Here is a 22773-nt window from a genome sequence, read left to right on the forward strand (position 1 = left end):
CGAGTTTAATTATCTGTGGGAAACAAGAGAATTATCTCTCCCCTACGAGAGTGGATGTTTGATCCTTGCCTTGCGTCTGTCTTGTCTTGTTTCAAACGATGATCACGTGACAAAGAGCCACTTACTACAGATTGATTGGCTGGCTTTACGAGGGCCGAACCCTGGATGAATCCATGCACTTAGGTTCACATTACCCCATTGTGCGCCATATGTAAGGCCAATGTTTTAGTTCCACGGTGACCCACGTGGCATATGTAAAGCCGATGCTGACAAGTGGGTCATCCTACCTCAGTTCTGACAGACCCCGGTATTAGTCTCAGATGAGTCCTAATTAGCCCCAGAGCCTGGAATGCCAATTCCTCAGGAAATAAGTAGATAAATAGATAAATAAATAAATAAATAAATAACAAATAAATAAATAAAATAACTATACAAACAACAAACAATCAAACAAGCAAGCAACTAAATATATAAACAAATAAGTAAACGAACAAATAAATAATATATCGGCGTTGAAAAGTCGTGCCAATCTACTCCCAAGCCTATTTTTAACTATTTTGATGATAGATAATGAAATGAAAGGGAGGTAGAATGTGTTGATTTGCTTCTTTAAGATAGACTGAATATAATCAATAGGCCTACTTCATGAATACAACCGAAATGTTATATTTTTAAGTACTATCCCAATTTACTTTATTAGTCAAATATTTTAATAGAAAATGAAATATCTGTATTTAAATTCCCTATGAGTATCTTTGAAGAATATACAGGATGGACCGCTCGAATGTACCTAATTTCGATTGTATGTGACTGGTAAACGGTTGAAGATAGAAACGTACAGTAACGTTCATGTGAAAGGAAAACTCAACAAGTTTCGATATGCACATCGCCATATCTCTACGTGAGCTCCAGCTGTCACTGTGACGATATCGAAGCGATGAACGATTTCTTGCCAAGCACGTTGGAGCTTGTCTTCTGAAATGCTCTCAATAGCCCCTATGATGCGCTCCTGAAGATCACGAAGGTCTATGACTGGGGTGACGTACATTATATTTTTGATGTAGCCCCAGAGAAAATCAGGATCAGCGCCGAGACGGTCTAGCGTCGTATTGGCGAATTCCACTCGTTTGGGTTTGTCATCCGGCTCCATACGTTGCATTAACTGCACTTTGTATGCGTACAGTTTGAGACGTTTGTGGACAATTCGTTGCAATGTTGATTTTGGTACTTGAAGTTCCCGCGAAACTCTTCTTAATGACTTCCGCAGGCTTCGCTCATATGCGCTTGAACATTTGGAACCATTTCGTCGGAGTTCTACGACCACCACCATGCTTCTTCAACACAGATTCTGTAGCTAAAAATGTATCGTGCCACTTCTTAATGCTTTTAGCAGTTGGAGCATCATGATTAAACACTCGCCGATACTCACTTTGAACTCTAACAATTCATTTAAACTCCGCATACCACAACACAATTCGCGCTTTCATCTGCGGTGTCGCCATATTGACAATCGATACAATCTACGAAAAGAAACCGTATCTGCGCACCATCTACCGACAGGATTCGAAACTTGAGTTTTCATTTCATATAAACGTTACCGTAAGGTTCTATCTTCAACCGTTCACCAGTCACATACACTACAATTGAAATTAGGTACATTCGACCGGTCCACTCTGTATATTTATCCCGAAAAAATACTCTTTGCAACGTCTCCTTTGTCCATCGCAAATTCCATTCTGACCAGGCTTAGGATCGAAGATCAGAGCCATCGCTGAGCCACAAACGCGGCCAAAACGGAAGTTTTTTTTTACTTGATTGTTTAATGACGCTGTATCAACTACGGATTATTCAACGTTGGTGGAATTCGTGATAGCAAGATGGTATTTTGGCGAGATGAAGCCGAGATGCCTTATGGTTGTGGAAAATCTCGGAAAAAACCAAACCAATCAAATTAAGCGACAATCGAACCCACGCTCGAGAGAAACTACGGATAAGAAGACAAATGCGCTACCAACTGAGCTACGCCGGTGGCTTGTAACGGGAGTTACCTTAAAGCTTCCATGAACGTAATTTTTATCAATAAAAATTGAATTTGATCTGCTGCTGTTCAGTTGATGGAGCTCCTATCTGTGGACTTAGAGAACCCAAGTTGTGGCTGTCTTGTCTTGCCACAAACGGTGATCACATGATAAAGAAAAGCTCATTACTAGGGATCACATAGTGTAGAATCAAAATTCACATACGACGGAGAATACATTGAACTCTTGAAAATTTTCAAAAAGAAGTCTTCGGGATTTTAACAGGAAACTGCAGAGAGTAAACATAACATTTTAAATTTTCGGTTAATATTGTATCGACTAAAACTAAAAAATGTAAAATTATTTTAACTTACTTCTGTCATTCAGTACAATATATGTTTACGCAATGCCACATGTCACAATTCACATAATTTATCATTCACATACACAAGAATAATGTTATAGCATTGATAGATTCTACTCATAAATGCTCAGCAATTAACACATAACGATGAAATGAAATATTTCTAATATAGAAAATATATAGACGTCTTCTTCTAGGAACACAGTTCAAGCCATAAAATAAATTTTATTTGTCACGCATGACAGATTAAACTTACGACATATTCTTTGATGATGTAGGCCCTACTTTTATTTTGCTTTTTTCTGTATTAGTAGTCTATTAGAACCTCTTCGAAAATGAAATTTGTAACTGATGGCTAAAGCTAAGACAGATCAGAGTTCGATCCCGGGCAAAACCGTAAAATTATTTATTGACAAAACAACCCTAGTCCAGATGTCTATAAGTTCCTGTAATTTACATTCTACCATTGCTCTGTTATCATAATATCATCGTATAACTTCCACAATTTGAATTAACATTTTACCGTTTACGAATAACTTCTCTAAGTACATATGGATGTTAAAAATTGTCCAACTACAATCAGTCGGCTGATGTCTTTAAATAGTGTCTGTAGTCTCAGACGGGAATTAATAAAATACTTTTAGTAATTCAGCCAATCAGCTGATGTCTTTAAATAGTCTCTAGTTTCAGAGAGACAACAATAAAATATTTTCAGAAATTCAGCCAGTCAGCTGGTGTCTTTAAATAGTTTCTGTATATTCAGAGGAACATTTAATACTTTTAGTAATTCAGCGAGTCAGCTGCATCTTTAAATAGTATTTGTATTTCACAGGAATAGTAATAAAATACTTCCAGTAATTCAGAAAGTCGGGATTCGATTTTGGGCAGACCCTGCAATGTTTGTAGTGGATCTAACGTGTAGGATTATTATCGCTGGAATATTGTATCATCGTAATGAATAGTCTCTTATCATGCTATTAACTCATACTAGTTGGTGCAAGTTTAATTAGTTATTAGTTAATTGGTTTATAGGCACTGGTAAACTACACAGACTACTGAATTCGACATTTTCAATTGCTGTGGGATCGTTCGGTGATGTAGACAAGCCTGAGTACTCTGAGAAAATTTGACATCAGGCGCAATGACCAAAATTGCAACTTCAGAAAATTATTTTATTTGGAATTATGTTAAGTAATAAATAATAATTATTTTTATGCAATTAAGTTTTCGTATTTTAAACCAAATCCATTTTAAGAGTAATAATAATGCATTTTCAGCCGTCCTAGACCATTACAGCAGGATATTGGTATCATTGCAGGCTATCGCGTGCCCGACGTCGGGGTTGATGTTCCAGTGCAGGAACGACAGGAAGAATGTCTGCGTGGACCCTCGACTTCTCTCTCCAGGAAGCAATAGTAGTCGGATAACGGTCAAGTCTGATGTGTATGAACAAGTTGTCCTGTACGATCATGTTTTACGACGAAAAGACTGATGTCAAGTTCAAGCATCATTTCTTTGTCAAATGAAAATTTATAATCCTCAATGAAAAGGAAAAAAATTATTGTGTGTCTGAAAATAAAATTTCTATTTCACTTCTCTCTACATAATAATGTTATATTTTTCGATTGTTCGTATGTAACTTCAGCTTTAGCAAATTAAACAGTGTGATATAATTTCTACATACGTTCTAAGTAGTGGTGAAAATTAGGTGATATAAAACGTTAATATTATAATATTAATGAAAATTGTGAGAAACATGATCGTCATAATATTATCACAGTCTAGTATATACAGTACAGTCACGAAGCTCAACACGTAGTAAATATGCATCCATAGATAGTTGCTAACTACTAGGATCGCTAATATCGCCTCATTACAGACAATGCGAAATAGTACCTGCACAGTCTATTGTTCCTAGTGCCCTCATAAACTCAGGCTTCGTGACTGCATATATTACACTGTGATATTACGACACACTATCTCTCTCTCACTCTCGCTCTCTCTCTCTCTCTATCTCTCTCTCTCTGTTGCGGTTGCTTGGAGGCTCTAGGTACTATCGCTGCGCTCTCATGGTTAACATTCGGTAGGTCTTTGACTGGCCTCGTTCATAACATTCGGCAGGTTTTTTAAATTTAATTGTATTATTTTTTTCAATTTCTTATGTCGCCGCTCCAGTCACTCGCCTAAATTTCAATATTGCAACCAATAAGCTGCTTCCATTATTAAATGACACCTACTTGTCTAATCCACGTGGACTAAAACCGAGGTTGCAATGTCTTGTGCTGAGAACGAACATTAAGGTATGTAATTAAAAATTATTATTAAAGAGTTATTATTAAGAGTTAAGAATGTCAACGTACTCGTAACTAGTGCTTATTCTTATCGAGGAAGTAGACGTGACAACGTGACGCTAGAGTGAAACCTACAGAGCAACAATCGGTCGGTAAAATTATGTTTTTAAAGCACACCGCACGTTAATGTATGATGCCGACATGTTAACCATGAGAGCGCGGCGATAATAACCACTATTTCCGCCGGCATCTTTAGTCTATGGATTTTGCCGAACTCCTTATATCATTGTGGGTATGTCAACTTCGTTTATTTTTCTTTATTCACAAACAGAAGAAGTCGTCCTGTTCGCAGGGGCGAATATTAAAGAGAAAACATAAAATTTTCTATTCCTTTGAGAACTCTCAGTGGACACTTACCTGGAAACGGAATCTTTCACTTTTACAAACTTACTTCTAAATTTTTCGTGATTAGAATGTGATCTGATAGTCTAGTTCAGCCAAGTTTAACCGTAACTCGTACGTGTTAGTAGCATTTGAGCTTTGAGTAGCTACCCCCCCACCTACCTCCTTGACATGAGAGGAAAGCACTTGCCTGTTGTCCGTCCCTTGTCCAGATATTTATTTCACGAATAACGGGAATTGCAATATTTTTGTTCTACTCGTAAATATGCAGTGAGGTTCCACATAGGCTAGTCTCCAAATGGAACTAAGTTACTTGAATTACAGAATTATAATACAATTAAATATTTTAACAAAGAGGACTGGGAACTATTTAAATCACTGCCCTGTCATAGATTTCCATGGTTCAGTCTGTTTGCAACAGATGTAATGACAATCTTCGGATCTACATACATTTGCGAGCAAATCTTTTCTAAAATGAATTACAATAAAAGCCAGTATCGAAATAGGATAGACTACGCAACGATCACTTGGTATATCTTTTAAAACTTTGCATGTCATCATTTTTGCCAAATATAGATAAACTTGTTAAAAATAAAAGTTGCCAGAAAAGTCACTAAGAGAAACGTAAAGTACAAACGAAACGTAATCTACAAAGTTCAGCGTTCATATTGAGATAATTGCATTAAATTTCGTTAAAGAATATCGTAGTGCATTCAAGCCACTATTGAAACTCAGCAGACATAACCCATGTTTGTAAACACAGAGTAAGCTTACATGACCACAACAGAATGTCGCAGCTGGTGGAAACCCAATCTTCCCTCTTCCAACAACAGTTGCGCATCTCTGGTCTGGATAATACACTGAACAACAAAATTTTACTATTTGTCTTGCTCCGAAATAAAAGTAGCTGAATATTACTAATATGTAGGCTTCGTATTCCAGCTACCTGAAGACTGATGTTAAAGACACATTGGGTATATAGTAGCCGAACACAGGTAATGCAACGGATAAGGATATAAACAAACAGGTCGTCGCTGCGTGTTCGTGGAGTACAGTCAACTCCCGACACTCTGAAGCTATATAGTAAACACTTGCTTGAGCCGTGATGTTCATTTTCGTCGTGATCTTTCCAGTGAATAATAACGTGCATTCGTAAGTTACGGAACTTGAAATGATTTCATATTACAATAAATTCTTTCAATAGCACATGACGTTATTAGTGAATGATGTTGTACAATATATTCTTATTTTTTCGTGTTTCATTAGGATATTGCGTGTCGCTCATTACTGAAAACCCACTAATTTTCTATGTACTTTTCTAGAAATTTCCTAAAATGAAGATTATTTAATTTATTAATTGAGATGTTGGCACTGAACATCATAGTAGACTACATAAATCCATCCTAAACGTAGCTCGAGTTAATATCTTCATAATTTTCAGATTTTAGTGGTACCGTACTGTTTCTTTTGGATTACGTTCAACACATTTTGTGTGCCTTTTGGTATTATTTTACACAATTTATATGTAATGTCTATATTGACAGTGAAAATATTAGTTCAAATATCCTCAACTATGCTCTGCAATATTACAAAATTGAGCGTCTTACCTAACGCATTTTACCTCTGCAATGACTTTCAATCTGGACAAAGATGTAGTTACATATTTAAATAATACGACTAGTAAGAGCAATGATCGATAAGGCTACTCACTATGACTGCGTTCCGGTTTTCACTTTCTAGAGGATGAGGGCAGAGGATGCGTAACTATTTTGTATATGAACGTACCTTACCTACACTTTGACGCCACATATACTTCGAATCAGGCAACTTCATTCCAGTTTATAGGTAGCTGGAATACGGAGCCTACTAATATGTGTGCCCTAAATCCAAATTTAAAATCCAAACTGCTCCATCACGTACAATTTTCCTACACTGCTACTCATAAAATTACGAGACTAAGGATTCAAAATGCCTCGTAATACTTGAAAAATGTCTACTGGACACAAAAATGATGTTACATAGTTTAAAAAATAAAAAACACAACAACAAAAACATTTCATGTGTGTAATGAGGAAAATCTCGAAATTTTAACTTATCATTTAAAAGGATTTTCTGGATGACTTCCGCTTACAACCAAATCCAAAACTGTCTTTTACAAAGAACCGACAATAGTCTGCAAGCATGCTGGATGATGATCTTCCTTTATATCGTCTTTCCATTTCAGATATTTCTTGATGAAATCTTTCTCCATTCTCGTCGCGTACCGCTTCAAGGTCAGGAGGCAAGAAATCCAATTAAGATTGTAGAAAGTGTATTTTGAAACACAAATTACACCCCATTTTCTCATATGCATTTAACATGATTTCCACAAGTTCGATGTTGTTGTCTGCCCTAGAATTTCCAAGGAAATTTGAGCAAGCGTCTTTGAAAGCGCGTCATGCCATTTTTTCTGTAACAGAAAGTTTTTCCTCAAACAAAGAGTCAGCCATAACTCTTCGAATTTGTGGACCGATGAAAATGTCCTCTCTTAATTTGCCTTCACTCGAACTAGTAAACTTTTCCTTTAAATCCTGAAAACCACAGCCTTGTTTGTTTATTGCGTAGACTTCACTTTCAACTGTTATGAAATTTACTGATTAAAAGGGACCAATATCTGTTTATTTATTAGAAGTACAAAATAACATGTTAACAACAATAAGAAACCGGAAATATGTCATAAACTCATACAATTCATTAGCTTTTCTTTTGGTTTACAACCCCCAATCCGCGCCAGATGTTTCCTGGGAGAGCGCTTATCGAAAAGTGAAATCATAGTATATTTTTTAAATCTTACGTGATACGAAGAAGAGATGCATTTTCGGATTTAGCGCACACCCATAAGAGACACATTGTTTTAAGTCGGAGCAAAATTCTTGTTGTTCAATGTAATTATGTAAAAGGGTGGAATGACAGAAGCAACTTCAGTTCACAGCAGAGATTCGAAGCTTTCGGTAGGAGTTTACTGTATATTAAGTGATTTTGAAGTTAGTAAGATCTTGTATTAAAAATAAAATTTGGAGTCAACTCGTATGCAGGAAGACTTTTGCATAGCAAGTATGAAGAACTTGGTTTTATTCTCACATAATGTAACTTAAAAATAAAAACTACGCACATAAACTAGTAGACCTATGTAACATCAATTTGCTTCTACGAAAATACTTTATTACGCCGCGTAGAAAATCTTGCAAAAATCAGTTCTTATATGCGATATAAATTACGTGTAATATACGTGTAATATGTTTCATGTAGTTTAACCCTCTTCATGAAATTTCATGGCTTGTTATGGGGGGGATAGATTTCACTTTGATGGTAATTATTTAATTCGTTGCTTTAATCGAAGAAGAAATTCTCCTGCGCATATTGTAGTCAAATACCTTTTTACTTGTTCACTGCCGACCTACTACATGAAAGCTGCTGAAACGCTAACTAAAATTTGTTGTTCTCTCTTCTGCTGATCACGTTAGATAAAGACATATTGTGATGACGTGCTATAAAGATTCAAGCTGCGTGTTTCCTTAGATTTGTCTTCATAACGCTCAACATGAGGGCTCAGGGGTTATCTCGAATGTAAGATGGAAATTGAACACCAACATGCGTATAGATAGTTTAGAAGCAGAGGAAGATCGTGATTCCAAGCATAAAATTCTTTTAAATTTCGATGGGGAGAGGTCGCGACTTAGATACGAGACATTATAACGGAACTTTTAGCAGGTTGTATGACTTTAAAATAGCTAGTTTATAGGCATAGATATCTTTTCTGTTTTTAAAAGAAATCTACTTCCTAAAACGGTGCCGTCGCTAGATTTCTCGATTACGCATCAATTGCAGCTCCTCTATTAGTTGCTAATCGAGTAGGTAATGTTACACAATACCTCAAACTTTTCGTAGATTTTTATTTTTTACTGTTTTAATAGTTTCCCAACGACTCTGTATCAACTGTAATGACTGGGGTCTAACATACCAATCCGAAATAAAATAAAAAATTAGTTTCATACAGTTCTCAATTCAGACAAAATAATGTATTATTAGTTCCCTTTATATACATGGTGATTCACGAGGATTTACCGTCACTTACGGAACTTATTTCCGAAAACACTATGAGCAAAAAAGTCATATAAACTTGTGTCCTAATCTCAATATTTTGAGAGTTACACTAATTTGAATTTGTTAGTAAAATAGTTTTAAGGGTAAAATAATATTACAAAGAGAGATTGAACTAATTTTCTTTATTTGGCTAGTGTTCTGAAGCAAAAAAATGTGTACAGATTTTATTTTTCAATTATTAACTAAAAATTACATTATTCTTACGCGCTTACCACAAAAATTGTTACAAATCATACGACTTTAAATAAATAAATAAATAAATAAATAATTAAATAAATAAATAATAATAATAATAATAATAATAATAATTATTATTATTATTATTATTATTATTATTATTATTAGGTGGAGAAGTCCAAATATCTTGGAGCAACAGTAACAAGTATAAATGACACTCGGGAGGAAATTAAACACAGAATAAATATGGGAAATGCCTATTATTATACGCTTGAGAAGCTTTTATCATCCAGTCTGCTGTCAAAAAATCTGAAAGTTAGACTTTATAAAACAGTTATATTACAGGTCGTTCTGTATGGTTGTGAAACTTGGACTCTCATTTTGAGAGAGGAACACAGGTTAAGGGTGTTTGAGAATAAGGTGCTTAGGAAAATATTTGGGGCTAAGAGGGACGAAGTTACAGGAGAATGGAGAAAGTTATACAACACAGAACTGCACGCATTGTATTCTTCACCTGACATAATTAGGAACATTAAATCCAGACGTTTGAGATGGGCAGGGCATGTAGCACGTATGGGCGAATTCAGAAATGCATATCGGAGGGAAAAAGACCTTTAGGGAGGCCGAGACGTAGATGGGAAGATAATATTAAAATGGATTTGAGAGAGGTGGGATATGACGATAGAGAATGGATTAATATTGCTCAGGATAGGGACCAACGGCAGGCTTATCTGAGGACGGCAATGAATCTTCGGGTTCCTTAAAAGCCAGTAAGTATTATTATTATTATTATTATTATTATTATTATTATTATTATTATTATTATTATTATTATTATTATTCGTCCTTTGAGAGCCCAGACCGACCAGCCGGCTGCTGGCCTTACGTCCACATGCCGAAACAGAAGTGAACGATCATCCAACCAGAATGGAGGTACTCGTATCTTTTGGTTAGCACCATGATCCCCTCAGCCGTTATAGCTTGTTTTCCTAAGCAGATTTCGCTACCTATCGTAGCTCCTATAGTGCATCACTATGTTGAGTGAGCACTGGTCCCATACACTGGCCGAAATTTCGTGAGGAAATTTATTCCGCTATGAGAATTCAAACCAGCGTTCATTCCATAACGCGAGTCCTAGGCAGGATGCCTTAGAGTAGTGGTCGTCAGTACTCACTAAAATGGGTAAAGGGTAAGGAGTGTATTGTAATATGTACTGTCGTGCAGAAGGGAGAGGCAGAAAGCATACCTTCCAGCAGCCACGGATGCACGCCAGTGCATCTCTTATCCGCGGGTAAGAGACTCTAGCCCAAGAGTGCACTGTGCTGATGACTGCTGCCTTAGAGTTTAGACTACGACGCGCGGCGCGGAACTCATTTTATTTAGTTTAAACGTATATTAAATATATTTCGATTTATTATGGTTTGATCTGTCTGTTTACTGTCCTTGTGAATTCATACATTGCGAAATGATAAATCAGTTAGCTTCTTGTAAAACAAGTTGAAGTTCCTTCATTAGCGAATCTGAACAGGGCGCAATCTATATCTTATAGCGTGGCGGCATGAAAGTTACGCCACCTGAATACAGAAGACAATTCCCTTATCTGTTTTACACGTCAACATATTGTGATGCATTCTGCGATGTATGAGGTTGTGCCTTAACGTGTCGCAGCCTTCTAACAAGTTTGCTCTCCCCATCTCGCATCTTTGAGACTAGATTGGTAACAGTTTCAACGTTAGCATCTTCTTGTGCCTTTATGACTGCATTATTAAGTAAAAATGATATAAACAGAAGCCAGAATTAGCAAATTCTTCGTTATCTCTTTTAAGATCTTTTGACTGGATTACCAATTTAGACCATTTCGGATGTCTTTTTCCCTGGAGGACGAAGTTTTCATTCATTTTCCTTTTACCACTGGATTCCATTTACAACTTCGTACTCTGATTCTTTTTACAATAATTGTATGTTGTTTCAATTTCTTGGGATTCCGTTTTTATTGTACAGGGACATCATACTAACATTTCTAATATTAACTTGGCTATACCCTTGAATTAACGGTTGAGAACCGGAAACACCGTTTGCTATCCCCTTCCACGACTGGAGTTCGATGGTACTGCCGTAAAATACAAACAAATCACTTCACTAGGTATAAGAGGGAAGAAAATAGTTCATCCATTTAAGTAAACTAGGAAATATCACGATTTTGAGTTTGATAACTTTCATTAGGTTTTTGTTTAATCAAAATACAGTACAGTATTAATAATAAGTGTTTTTACTCACGAACTGAGCTATCCATTCGGACGCATTCATTATGCAGTGTACATTATACTGTCTACAGCACATTAGCGTACAATATAGAGAATGAAATTAAATTGAAAAATAATCATAATATGGATATTTAAACACATTTTTGAAAATGGTGGCCGTTCATTTCGATACAGGTTTCAGTTCTTTTTTGCATATTATCGCACTATAGACTATTGTACCTAATTCCAATTACCAGTTTCCTTCTTCGTACTAGTAACTCATGTTGAAATAATTCTGTACCTACTCTATAAAAGAGTACCTTACGTACTTTAAATTCAATCTTCACCTCTCCCGACCCGAAAACATAAAATTACTCATACATGCTATCTAATATCCGTCCAAGTGGTTTTGTCGCAGCGTCGTAGAAAAGAGGGAAATCATGTGACAGTTCATTAATTAACGAGGCCCTTTTATTTAAGTTATTTTAAACAGTTGTATAATATTACGCAGACGTCCAATTCCTAACAGAAATGAATCTTTTCAGATAAGAGCTAAGACAGCCCAGCCACTAGCCTTTACAGAGGGGCGAGCAGAAACGGGTGGTGAAAACCGGGATGCGACGTAGGCAAACGGACGACAGTACCTGTGCGAAAACATGATTCAATATTGAAAGCTCTTTCGTCACTGGAAAACGCGAACATATTTCTGGAACGTACTATACTCACTGAGTACTGTTTACTATGACCGTAAGACAACTTTGACTGCTTATGCGGCCTTGGTTCTGTGTAGAGGACTGTTAGAAGTTTACTAGTAGAGGGGGGTGGGAGTGAAGTACATTAAAAAACTCAGGTACAATAAAAATTAAAGTAAAAATAAAATTACGTCTCTGTATAATGTGTTTCCTATGAATTGTAATTGAAATCTAGGCCTAATTACTTTAACATACTTTATTATAAAATTCTTAGCAGAGCTTCCTTCTGGAGGGAAGTAAAGCTAGGAGGCTCGTGTCGTAGATTAACAGCAGTAAAAGAACCCTGTCCCTGATATTTGTATTTCAGGTTAAATTTCAACACAAAATAACGCAAGTTAAGTATACATGCACATGAGACTCACATTGACTCATTATATACCTCATGGGCGGCCAAAAATCATGATAGCGCCGACTCACTTGAGTAGCGCTGCTTTTGTGTATGACCCAGCGGGAATGGTTGAAAGCGGAGTAGCTGCTACTCCGCTTTCTACTGCTGCAGTAGATGCGGTAACTATATGGAACAGTGATGGATTATTAGTGGAGGCGTTCAGAATATAACTGGTACAAGGCCAAAAGTTAAACATTTGTTAATTTAAGGTTTAATAGGTACAACAGTGTAGGATTTTTCTGAACGAATAATAAAATGAATCTATTATTTAATGGTTTGACAGTAAACGGTAGCGCTTTACCAGAACACAAACAGATTCCCATTTTTTCAGAAGACAAGTGAAGCACGTCCACCTCACTTAACAACCTGCGTCATGTCACCCAAGGAGATTTTTAAACTAATCGGTTTCATATTCCAAACATTTCTGGCATCGACTAATGAAATTATCTAGTGGAATTTTCTAGGCGATGCCAGATGTCATCGTCGATTACATTTTCACTGAGCATTGTGCGTTGTCGTATTCGCTTCTTATCTCGAATCCTCCCCGTTTCTCGAAATTTGTTAATCGATTTATGAATCGCAGCACGACTTGGAACGCGATCAGCAGGGAAATTATCTTGGAATATACAATTCTGGCTTTCAGGTAGTAGCTCCCTGTAAAGCAGGTTTGAATAATTTCAAGGAAAAATTGTTCCGTGGCCGGGTATCGATCCCGGGACCCTTCGCTTAGCGCGCGAAAGCTCTTCCGACTGAGCTACCCCAGGAACTATACACGACACCGTCACAAGTTTTCCTTTGTATCCACACGACTCAAATGAGCTGACAAGACGCCAGAACTCAACTATGAGTGCAACTATGAGTGGAGGTACGTTAACAGAAATCCACAATTTAAGTCACACAAGTATTTGTGTGCACTCATAGTTGAGTTCTGGCGTCTTGTCAGCTCATTTGAGTCGTGTGGATACAAAGGAAAAATTGTGACGGTGTCGTGTATAGTTCCTGGGGTAGCTCAGTCGGAAGAGCGTTCGCGCTCTAAGCGATGGGCCCCGGGATCGATACCCGGCCCCGGAACAATTTTTCCTTGAAATTATCTTGGAATAATCTCCTGAAAGCACGAGCCGATTTTGTACGCACATACGAATCGTAAATAAACACTCGTTGTGAAATAGAATACTGTACTCGCCAAACTTAGACGACTCCCAGCTCAAAGGAAAGGAGCCACGTCAACGTGTTCTCGATATTGTACAGTATGTTATGCAGTTAGCCGCATCCGATGATTGAATTGCTTTATAACAACGTTGTCATAACTCGTGTATATTTGTAGTAGCAAGTGGGTCGTAGAACTGCAGTTGCCTTAGTTTTATATTATCGCTCACAGAATTAACTTCTTTCAGTGGTGTTATCAGTGAAGTAAAATGAAATGTCGGATATTTTAGGCCTTGGTTAGACAGTAAGTACATCAATGATGCAGTAGTTATTAAGTGGAAATGGGGTTTTACCAACAAGAAATGTAAATAAACTCGCTTCAATTGCTATGAGGGCTGGATTAACGAGCGTGAAGAAACTTCTAACATAAGAGAGACTGAAAAATATGAAACGCCAAAGAAGTAACATAAAAAATCAAAACAGGCATTCGATAAACTAGGCAATTTTTCAAGGAACTTGCTGCGACGAACAATATTTGAATTTTACAAAAAGGAGAGGCCCCCACGAACGACAAGCTTATTCAAGTTATGTGTGACAAAACAGGAGGGTCGCAAGTAAAAAGTGGCTTCTCAAAATCTTAAAGTACGACCTCTATCTGAAATAATAACAATATTAAGAAAGTCCTTTGAAATTGTAACTCCTCATTTGTAGACTAATTATGCGAAACATGTAGAACAAATTGAAGAGAACTATTGAGGCCTGCAGCCTGTTTTCGACGACCCTGATGACACAAATTTTATAATTGATCTACAGTCTTCTTCAGAAGATGGGATTGACACATCACTTACTGACACTGAGTAAATGGTGAGTTGCAATAATTTATTTCCTTGTTTTATGTACTTTATTCCGTATATATAGTAACAACAATCTGTTAAATATACAGAATTTCGTCTCTCTGCAGTTTCCTTACATGGATTAAACTTCATAAATATTATTTCCAAATAATTCACTTACCCCGTTATTCGCTTAGTAAGACGTGGCAACACAGCGTTAAAATTAGGCAAGCGCCGCACCATGAATCACAGGCATTGAGTTGAGTTATCAGAACTGGTTTTTAAAGAAGTGGTGTACGCGTTTTGATGACCGTGCTCGGGCGGAAAACTCAATCTGTTCACCCAGTAGTAGTTGCAGTAGTAGTAGTAGTTGCAGTAGTAACTTATTAGTTGCAGTAGTATTAGTTGTAGTAGCAGTAGTTGCAGTTGCAATAATAGTAGTAGTTGTAGTAGTATTAGTTGCAGTAGTAGTAATAGTATTAGTTGCAGTAGTAGTAATAGTATTAGTTGCAGTAGTAATAGTATTAGTTGCAGTAGTAGTAGTTGCAGTTGCAATAGTAGTAGTAGTTGCAGTAGCAGTAATAGTAGTAGTAGTAGTAGTAGTAGTTGCAGTTGCAACTGTAATAGTAGTAGTAGTAGTAGTAGTAGTAGTAATAGTATTAGTTGCAGTAGTAGTAATAGTATTAGTTGCAGCAGTAGTAATAGTATTAGTTGCAGCAGTAGTAATAGTAGTAGTAGCAGTAGTATTCAATTTAGCAATATTTTCAAATTCAGAGTTTATTCTGCATTTAAAGTATAAGTATAGTAAAATTATTGTCCGACAATTTTGCCTGGTACCCCCAAACACGGACAGGATTGTTTACGTGCCTGCCGTAAATCTGCGAACCCTTGTAGTTTTATGGCCGTATGGTAAATCCAACACCACAAAAGACAACTTTGTATCATCAAGTGTGCTACCTTGCACTAAGATATTCCCAGGAAATTTTGGCGAAATTTTGAAAGCGTGTTCTCCTATCTGCGAGTATGAAATAAGTTCAAACGAATTTACAAATAGGCCCGGATAAACTTTTCGTCCGATTTAGAGCTGTTCAATCCTACCCAAACAACATTATTACGGATACTAATTAGAAGAGGAACAAATGCTTTGCCTCCACTCTCTCTTGTCCCCCGTAAATTTATTCCTTTTTATGATACCTCAAGTAATTTGTGAACGTAACATTGGACCTTGACAGTCCTGCACAGCGTTGCAGGTAGATCTTACCGTATTTGGGACGCATTAGATAACATGAGGCAAATCTGTGAAGCGTGTGTTGTTGCTAAATATGTGTGTATCCAATGTCCACCCATTTCACTTGCCTGATTCGGGTTCCGCATATTCCGGATAGATGGCAGAACTGTGACCCATTTTCTAGTTGTACACCACTTCGGCGGGTCATACTGTACATAATGTGTATCTGTGGAGAGTTATGTCGTGTACTAGGGTGAGTGTATGTGTAAGTGTTCATGTAAGTGTAGTGTAGGAATGAGTGATGATGAAGATGAGTTAGGGAGAAGGGGAAACCCGATGCCGGCACGTAGCCTACTCCTGTCCAATAGCACCAAGAGGGCCGCCAGGCTTAACGTCCCCATCCGACGGACGAATCACTATCAACAGTGACATATGCCTTCTTTTCATATGCATTGCGGAGAGATTTGGGATTTAACCCAGGCATATTGGTGCACAATCTAGTGATTAGAAGTTGTGCACCGCCATCCCTCCTAGTCCCGAGGTAGAAATTTTACATGAAAATTTCTGACCCCGCCGGGAATCGAACCCGGGCCGTCTAGTCTGGAGGCAGACACGCTACCACAGAGCTAACTCGGCGGATTTTGTTGCTAAATATGGCCACAATGAAAATGTTATATTATACGCTGATACGATGAGTGCAGGAATTAGAGTCGGTAAAAGGGTGTCCAGTCGTGGAGTCGCATGAAATTACTTCCTTCCCAAAATAAATACAACCGTTTCCAATGTTTGTCAAACCGTTAGCTGTTTAAATACCACTTTAGCAGTCGTGTCAAGAAGATAAGGTACTAACACAGTGTAGTATACAAATTAAACCGACAAAATTAGGGAGCAGATACACAACCTTCGTGGAAGCATATTTTGTTAAGGAACCGATGAGCTGCGACGCTTCTTTTCATTGCAAGAAGGCGGGAACGGACAATCACTCTTTTCAGTCCAAGATGGTTATGTCATTACTACTATCACTCGGTTTGTTTACGTCCGGAGCCCAGTATCATTTGGTATCGATTACAGCACGTTTACTTCCATTGATACGACCTCTTGTTATCCGTGTTTTTCGTCTACGTAGTTTAGTACTTGTACTGCACTCATTCTGTTGTAATGTTCGGGGTACAGTTTAATGAGTCGTTGGTTTCGTTTTTCTGTACGTATTTTTTTCTTTGTTTGGGTTAACACACAGAATCATGTGACACAGAATCGCTTGTTATTTGCGCATACCTACTTACTTTATCCCGACCTGTAATTCCTTCTTGCACTAAAACGAAGCGTCGCAGCCCATGGGTTCCTTAACAAAAGGTTATCTATCTCCTCCCTAATTCTGTCGGTCTAATTTAGAGACACCCTGTATACAATCACGATGCTTGAGTTGCGAAGGTGCTAAGTACAATAGACTGTGCCGGTACTACTTCGCATTGTCTATAATGAGGCGATAGTAGAGATCCTAGTTGTTAGTAACTATCTATGGATGCATACTTACTTGCTGCATTCGAGTTAAATCACTCGCTTGAATTCGGTCGAATGTCGCACCCTCGAGTGAGATAAGATCGGTCGTGATACGCTCGTAATAAATAGAAACACAGTACAAGGTCATCTCACCGACATGTCTTATCTTGTATGGAAGGCGACAGATAAGATACACATGTTTTGCTCACACGGTAAAAATAAAGCTTTATTTTCTGCGTTTATGACAAACGTTTAATGGAACGTACCAAAACAGTAACATGAAGTTATAAATAAAATAGTATGAAAAACTTCGATATACAGTTATTATTGCTAATTAATAATTATTCAGTATTTGATTTACCACATATATAATATCATAGGCCCATACATAGTGTTCCGCCTATATACTGCGACAATGTAGAAACGTTTTACAAAATATTATTGATATAGCAGTAGATTAATAACAATATTAGTATAGAGATAACGTCACAGAAAATATAATAAAACGAATAATCATGCTGCACAACTGTTACAGACGCAAAGATTGATACACTAATTATTATTAGAGATTATTATTATTACTAGAAAACTTGATACGATTCTTGCATTATAGTGATTGTGTTCTCCGTTTATAATAATTATATTTACATCCAATAACATCATATGTGGCAAAAACAAAATCACTCCTGTTTGGGAGGGAAAAAAAAAACATTTACCTACAACATTTATATTACATTTTAAAGTAAGTTTTGTAGTTGTACTATGGAGAGGTTAGTTAAACACTGCAAGCTTTTGAAATGATAAACATCTATGATGTTACTACACAGTTCATCACTGTAACAAGAACGAATGTCTAACGCTCGGCTTATACCGTTCGAGAATTTATCGCTCGCGACAATTTTACCCATCATGCATGTGCGCTACCTATCGGATTATGCTGTGAACTACTTGGCGCTCGAGCGAAAACGTCCGATGCAGATCTCTGCTTACTACGTATTGAGCTTCGTGACTGTATATACTAGACAGTGGTACTATTATGACATCGAAGGACAAATGAATTACAAACGTTCTGTGAGCGCGTACAATAATATGTCTTGTTTGCATGGAACAAAATAACATATTTTCCTAATTCTATACGTAAGACAATAAACAAAAGAAAATTTGTGGAGTCTTCTTCATGATCTAAATTCTCGAGCACGGGCATTTCACTCCATTCTGGTAATATTATACGCAAAGCATTCAAACCGCGTGGGAACACCTAGCTGTACAATTCATCTGAACCTGTTAAAAGGCTCTCAAGCTACGGGCAGAGTGAAGTGACACGGGAGGCATGCCCCGATGGAAAGAGATTAAATTAAATTATACAGCGCAATTCCCAAATTCAATTACTATTATTATGAGCGACGATTTGGCTAAGACCGCGCTAGAAGATACGTTACCCAGCAACATTCTGAACTCTGCATATCTCGTTAAACTTCATTCTGCGGACGGAAGTTATTGTAGCAGAAATCTGGTCCAGAACTTTAAAATATTCATTACTGGTACGCAAAACGGTTCTTAGTAATAATTAAATCAAAACGTTCTATTTTCAAGTGGTATATGTATTTTTATAAATCCAGAAGGAATTCATTATCTTATCATTATCACCGTCGTCATGGTAATCGTTATCATCAACATAAACTGGCGAACAGAAAAAAGCAACCCTCGATTAAAAACATTAAGGAGTTAGGTACAGTTTACTGCCGTAAAATTTTGGAAATATTCAACATTTTTTTCCCTCCATTACTGTGTCTTGTACAACAGTGAAACTTAGTATGTGTAAAACACTGTCCTTCTGCTGTATGAAAAAAAAAAATAATAATAATAATTTTTACAGTTTAAAAAATTATTTACATTTTTTTTTTTTCAAAATTTAGTTCACTGTGCAGTGATGAAGTTTTTCCCACATAACTCAAAAACTATTCAACATTCTGTGATGAAATTTGTGTGTATTTATGCACGTCATATCTACAATACGATGCAAGATCACTTCTCTAGTTTTGATAGATTGTCTGGTAAAAAATAAATTCATTTTAAAAAATGGTCAAATATCAGTATTTTCTTGTAACACAAAATTTAAAAAAATATTATTTATTAAGGAATGTAGTAGTAAACATGAGTTTCAGCAATAAAGTAAAAGAGAGGGAACATGAAAAAGTTAACAAGTTCATGAGTTATGAGAGAAGCGCTTCATCACAGCACAGTGAACTACCACCAACGTTATGAATTTTGAAAAAAAAAAATATATATATATATATATAGGCCTATACATAATTTTTTTTAACCTTAAAAAATATTTTTTTTTTCATATAGCAGAAGAACAGTGTTTTACACATACTACCAAGTTTCATTATTGTACAAGATACAGTAATGGAGGAAAAAAAAAAAGTTGAATATTTCCAAAAATGTTACTGCTGTAAGCTGTACCTAACCCCTTAACACACTGCTATTGCCTTTAATTTTGTTCATTTCACTGTTCTGAAATATCCAATATAATTTTTATTGAAAAAAGTAATTTTAATAGAAATTATTCACAGTGATAGGATTCTTGTAGGCCTATTTTTTTTACCTTTTCTACCCATTATCAGTTATCAAATATCAATATCTTTCTACTAGTATACTCACACACACACACACACACGCATATATATATATTTTTTTTTCGCTAAACTGGAGAATTTGCTACGGTAGCTTTGAACCTTGCCGTTACGGTTACGACCAAATTGAGCTAAATACACAATGTCGCCAACATAAGGACATGACGGTGATCTGTGACTTCGTTAGAAGAAGAAATTTGTTCTTTTTCTCTCTCTCTCTACCTGCTTCGTTCTGAACATTACTGAGAGATAGCACCACTGTTAGCGACAAGATATATTTGCGTAAATATTGCGAATAGATTACGTGGCTTAGGTGAGGGTCTCGCGACAGGAACAGTTTTGCTTTGGCGCATGCGCGAACACCTCATGCAGTAGCAGCGTGATCCCTACTTGAAATTATTTTCGTGTTTACATTCCAGATCAAATCAAGAAGATCCGGTTACACATCTTGCATATAAGGTTAGGTTTAGTTAGTTTAGGTTTTTATTAACCAAGTCCACACACGCGCAGACAGCCAAGATGATCCTTTCGGTCATGGCGCTTATGACAGTTTTTGTATCGTAATATTGTTAAACAATAATATGATGAAAGGGGTGAATAATTTCATGGCTGCTAGAAGTTTTCTTCGTAAAAGTCGAGATATTTTCTCTAGACCACAAATAAAATGGCAACGCGGTCATAATTTCGTACTTAACGCTTTGGTGAATATTACCCGGAAATTTACTTTCCTTCGTTTGAATGATATTCCCTGAAACACACCTCCCCCCCCCTTTATTTCATTGTGATAAATTGCTTCAAAATCTTACTACATCTGCATTTTCTTTTGGTGCATTCAAAACACCGCAGTTGTACTGCATAAACCTTGCACTTGACCAATGGAGTGAATTATTTAAGAATATAGTCGCGAATTTTACTATCACCATTTCGATTGTCTTTTGTTTGACACGGCTTGGTACGGCCTGGTGACTAGTGGCCAGCCAGCAATGTCGACTACCGATGTTGGTCTACCGTGTGTATAAACCAGTTGTTACATCTTTTTTTTCTCTCTCTTTTTGCATTTGTGCTTTTTTGTATTTCTATCTGTAATTTTACTTCTATTTCTTATTTCCTTCTTCTATCTGTATTTGTTTCTTGTATATGTCTATTTGTATTCTTTTGGTGTGGTAGAGAAGGCCTGATAGCCTTAACTCCGCCAGATTAAATAAATAGAAAAAATAGTCATGAAGAAAATTTTATTTTATTTTCACTCAAGAATATGCTTATTCTTTCATGTTTGCAGTGAAAGACAGTGCACAGAACACTGTGTGTATGTATGTATGTATGTATGTATGTATGTATGTATGTATGTATGTATGTATGTATGTATGTATGTATGTATGTATGTATGTATGTATGTATGTATAATTAAATGCTGTTTCATCTTGTAACACATCAAATCTGTCATTCTTGATAAAATGCTTCTTTTTTCACATGGCTTGCCTATTACATTTTTTTCGTATTGATTTGGTGTTGATCCTTGATGTGAAATTGAAAACTTCGACAAGAAACTCGTAATTTCTGCTCTACAATTGCGTACGCTATTTTCAGCAATACTTTCAAGAAGACACTCATATACAGTATGAACGAAATGTATACTACGCTTACAGCGGAGAAAATTATGAAGTACACAACATGCGTGAATTATGCAGTCGCAGAAATCGATGCTGACAACTAGCCTAGTCTCAACAATTAGACCTATTAAAACTTCTTCAAAATGTTGTGTAATCGTGCCAAAATATGATAAGAATTTTGGAGGGTAATTTCGTTGTGTTTCATATATAGTATAGAATTTTCCTTTCAACAGTCTCTCAATTTCTTTTCCTCTTTTTCCTGAAGCGAATCACAACTGGACATATTGTAACAATTTTCACAATCCATGTTGGACAATTCTCTACTCTTTGCAAATCTGCAATGTTTGGGAAAAGTGGCATAAGTCACTTTCCACGAACATATTTTATTAATTTATTGACAACTTACGGAACATCTGCTCGCTTGGGAAAAGGGACATTAGTATTTCTCCCATTACAATAATTCATAGAGAAGAAAATAAAATCGACATAAACCTGTGTGAAGACAGTTTTTCCTTCTCCTGTAAAATTAACATTTTTTACTTGTATCACTCCACTTTTCCCGAGCACTACAGAAATGCTCTCACGAAACGAAAACGAGAACGACTGATAGATCGTTCGTGTGAGCTATTAAGGGCCAACGACACTTGGCAGACAAAACAATCCGGGGCTGTTTGCAGAGGTAACCGATTACCAGTCGTGTCGTTGTCGTGTCGTGTCGTGTCTAAAGAGCCTTGTGCAAACGGAACAGTCATCTGTTTGCCTTACGTGTACGGTTGCTCTTATATCATATCTAGGACAGAGGGGATCCAGGTTCCATTCCTGGTAGAAATATAGAAATTTATTATTATTTCTCATAGGGACACGAAATGACTAACCTTGTGTAATCGAGGACCAGGGAATCCGAATCTTTTTAAGTGGTTAACGTCGGTTTGTAATCTTCTCGTGCTTAAGGGAGAATGGGATTAAATAGAAAAATCCATGAAGAGAGATTATTACAATGGCTATGTGTTTTCCAAAATTAATTATAAATTTATTTCACTTC

General features: G+C 36.7%; 2 protein-coding genes across 3 annotated transcripts in view; one reads left to right on the forward strand and one right to left on the reverse strand.

Annotated features, from left to right (window-relative positions):
- Nucleotides 1–3950, forward strand: part of LOC138716459 (cilia- and flagella-associated protein 299-like) — an 87919-nt gene extending 83969 nt beyond the window's left edge. The window contains exon 4 of the mRNA XM_069849572.1: nt 3701–3950. Within this exon, the coding sequence (XP_069705673.1) occupies nt 3701–3874 (174 nt within the window). The 3' untranslated portion in view covers nt 3875–3950. The remainder of the gene's footprint in view (nt 1–3700) is intronic.
- The window catches only part of Nos (Nitric oxide synthase), a 501742-nt gene that overhangs the window by 365352 nt on the left and 113617 nt on the right, over nt 1–22773 (reverse strand). The window lies entirely within an intron of this gene.

Source organism: Periplaneta americana, chromosome 16, assembly GCF_040183065.1.
Source record: "Periplaneta americana isolate PAMFEO1 chromosome 16, P.americana_PAMFEO1_priV1, whole genome shotgun sequence".
In the NCBI taxonomy this organism is placed as follows: domain Eukaryota; kingdom Metazoa; phylum Arthropoda; class Insecta; order Blattodea; family Blattidae; genus Periplaneta; species Periplaneta americana.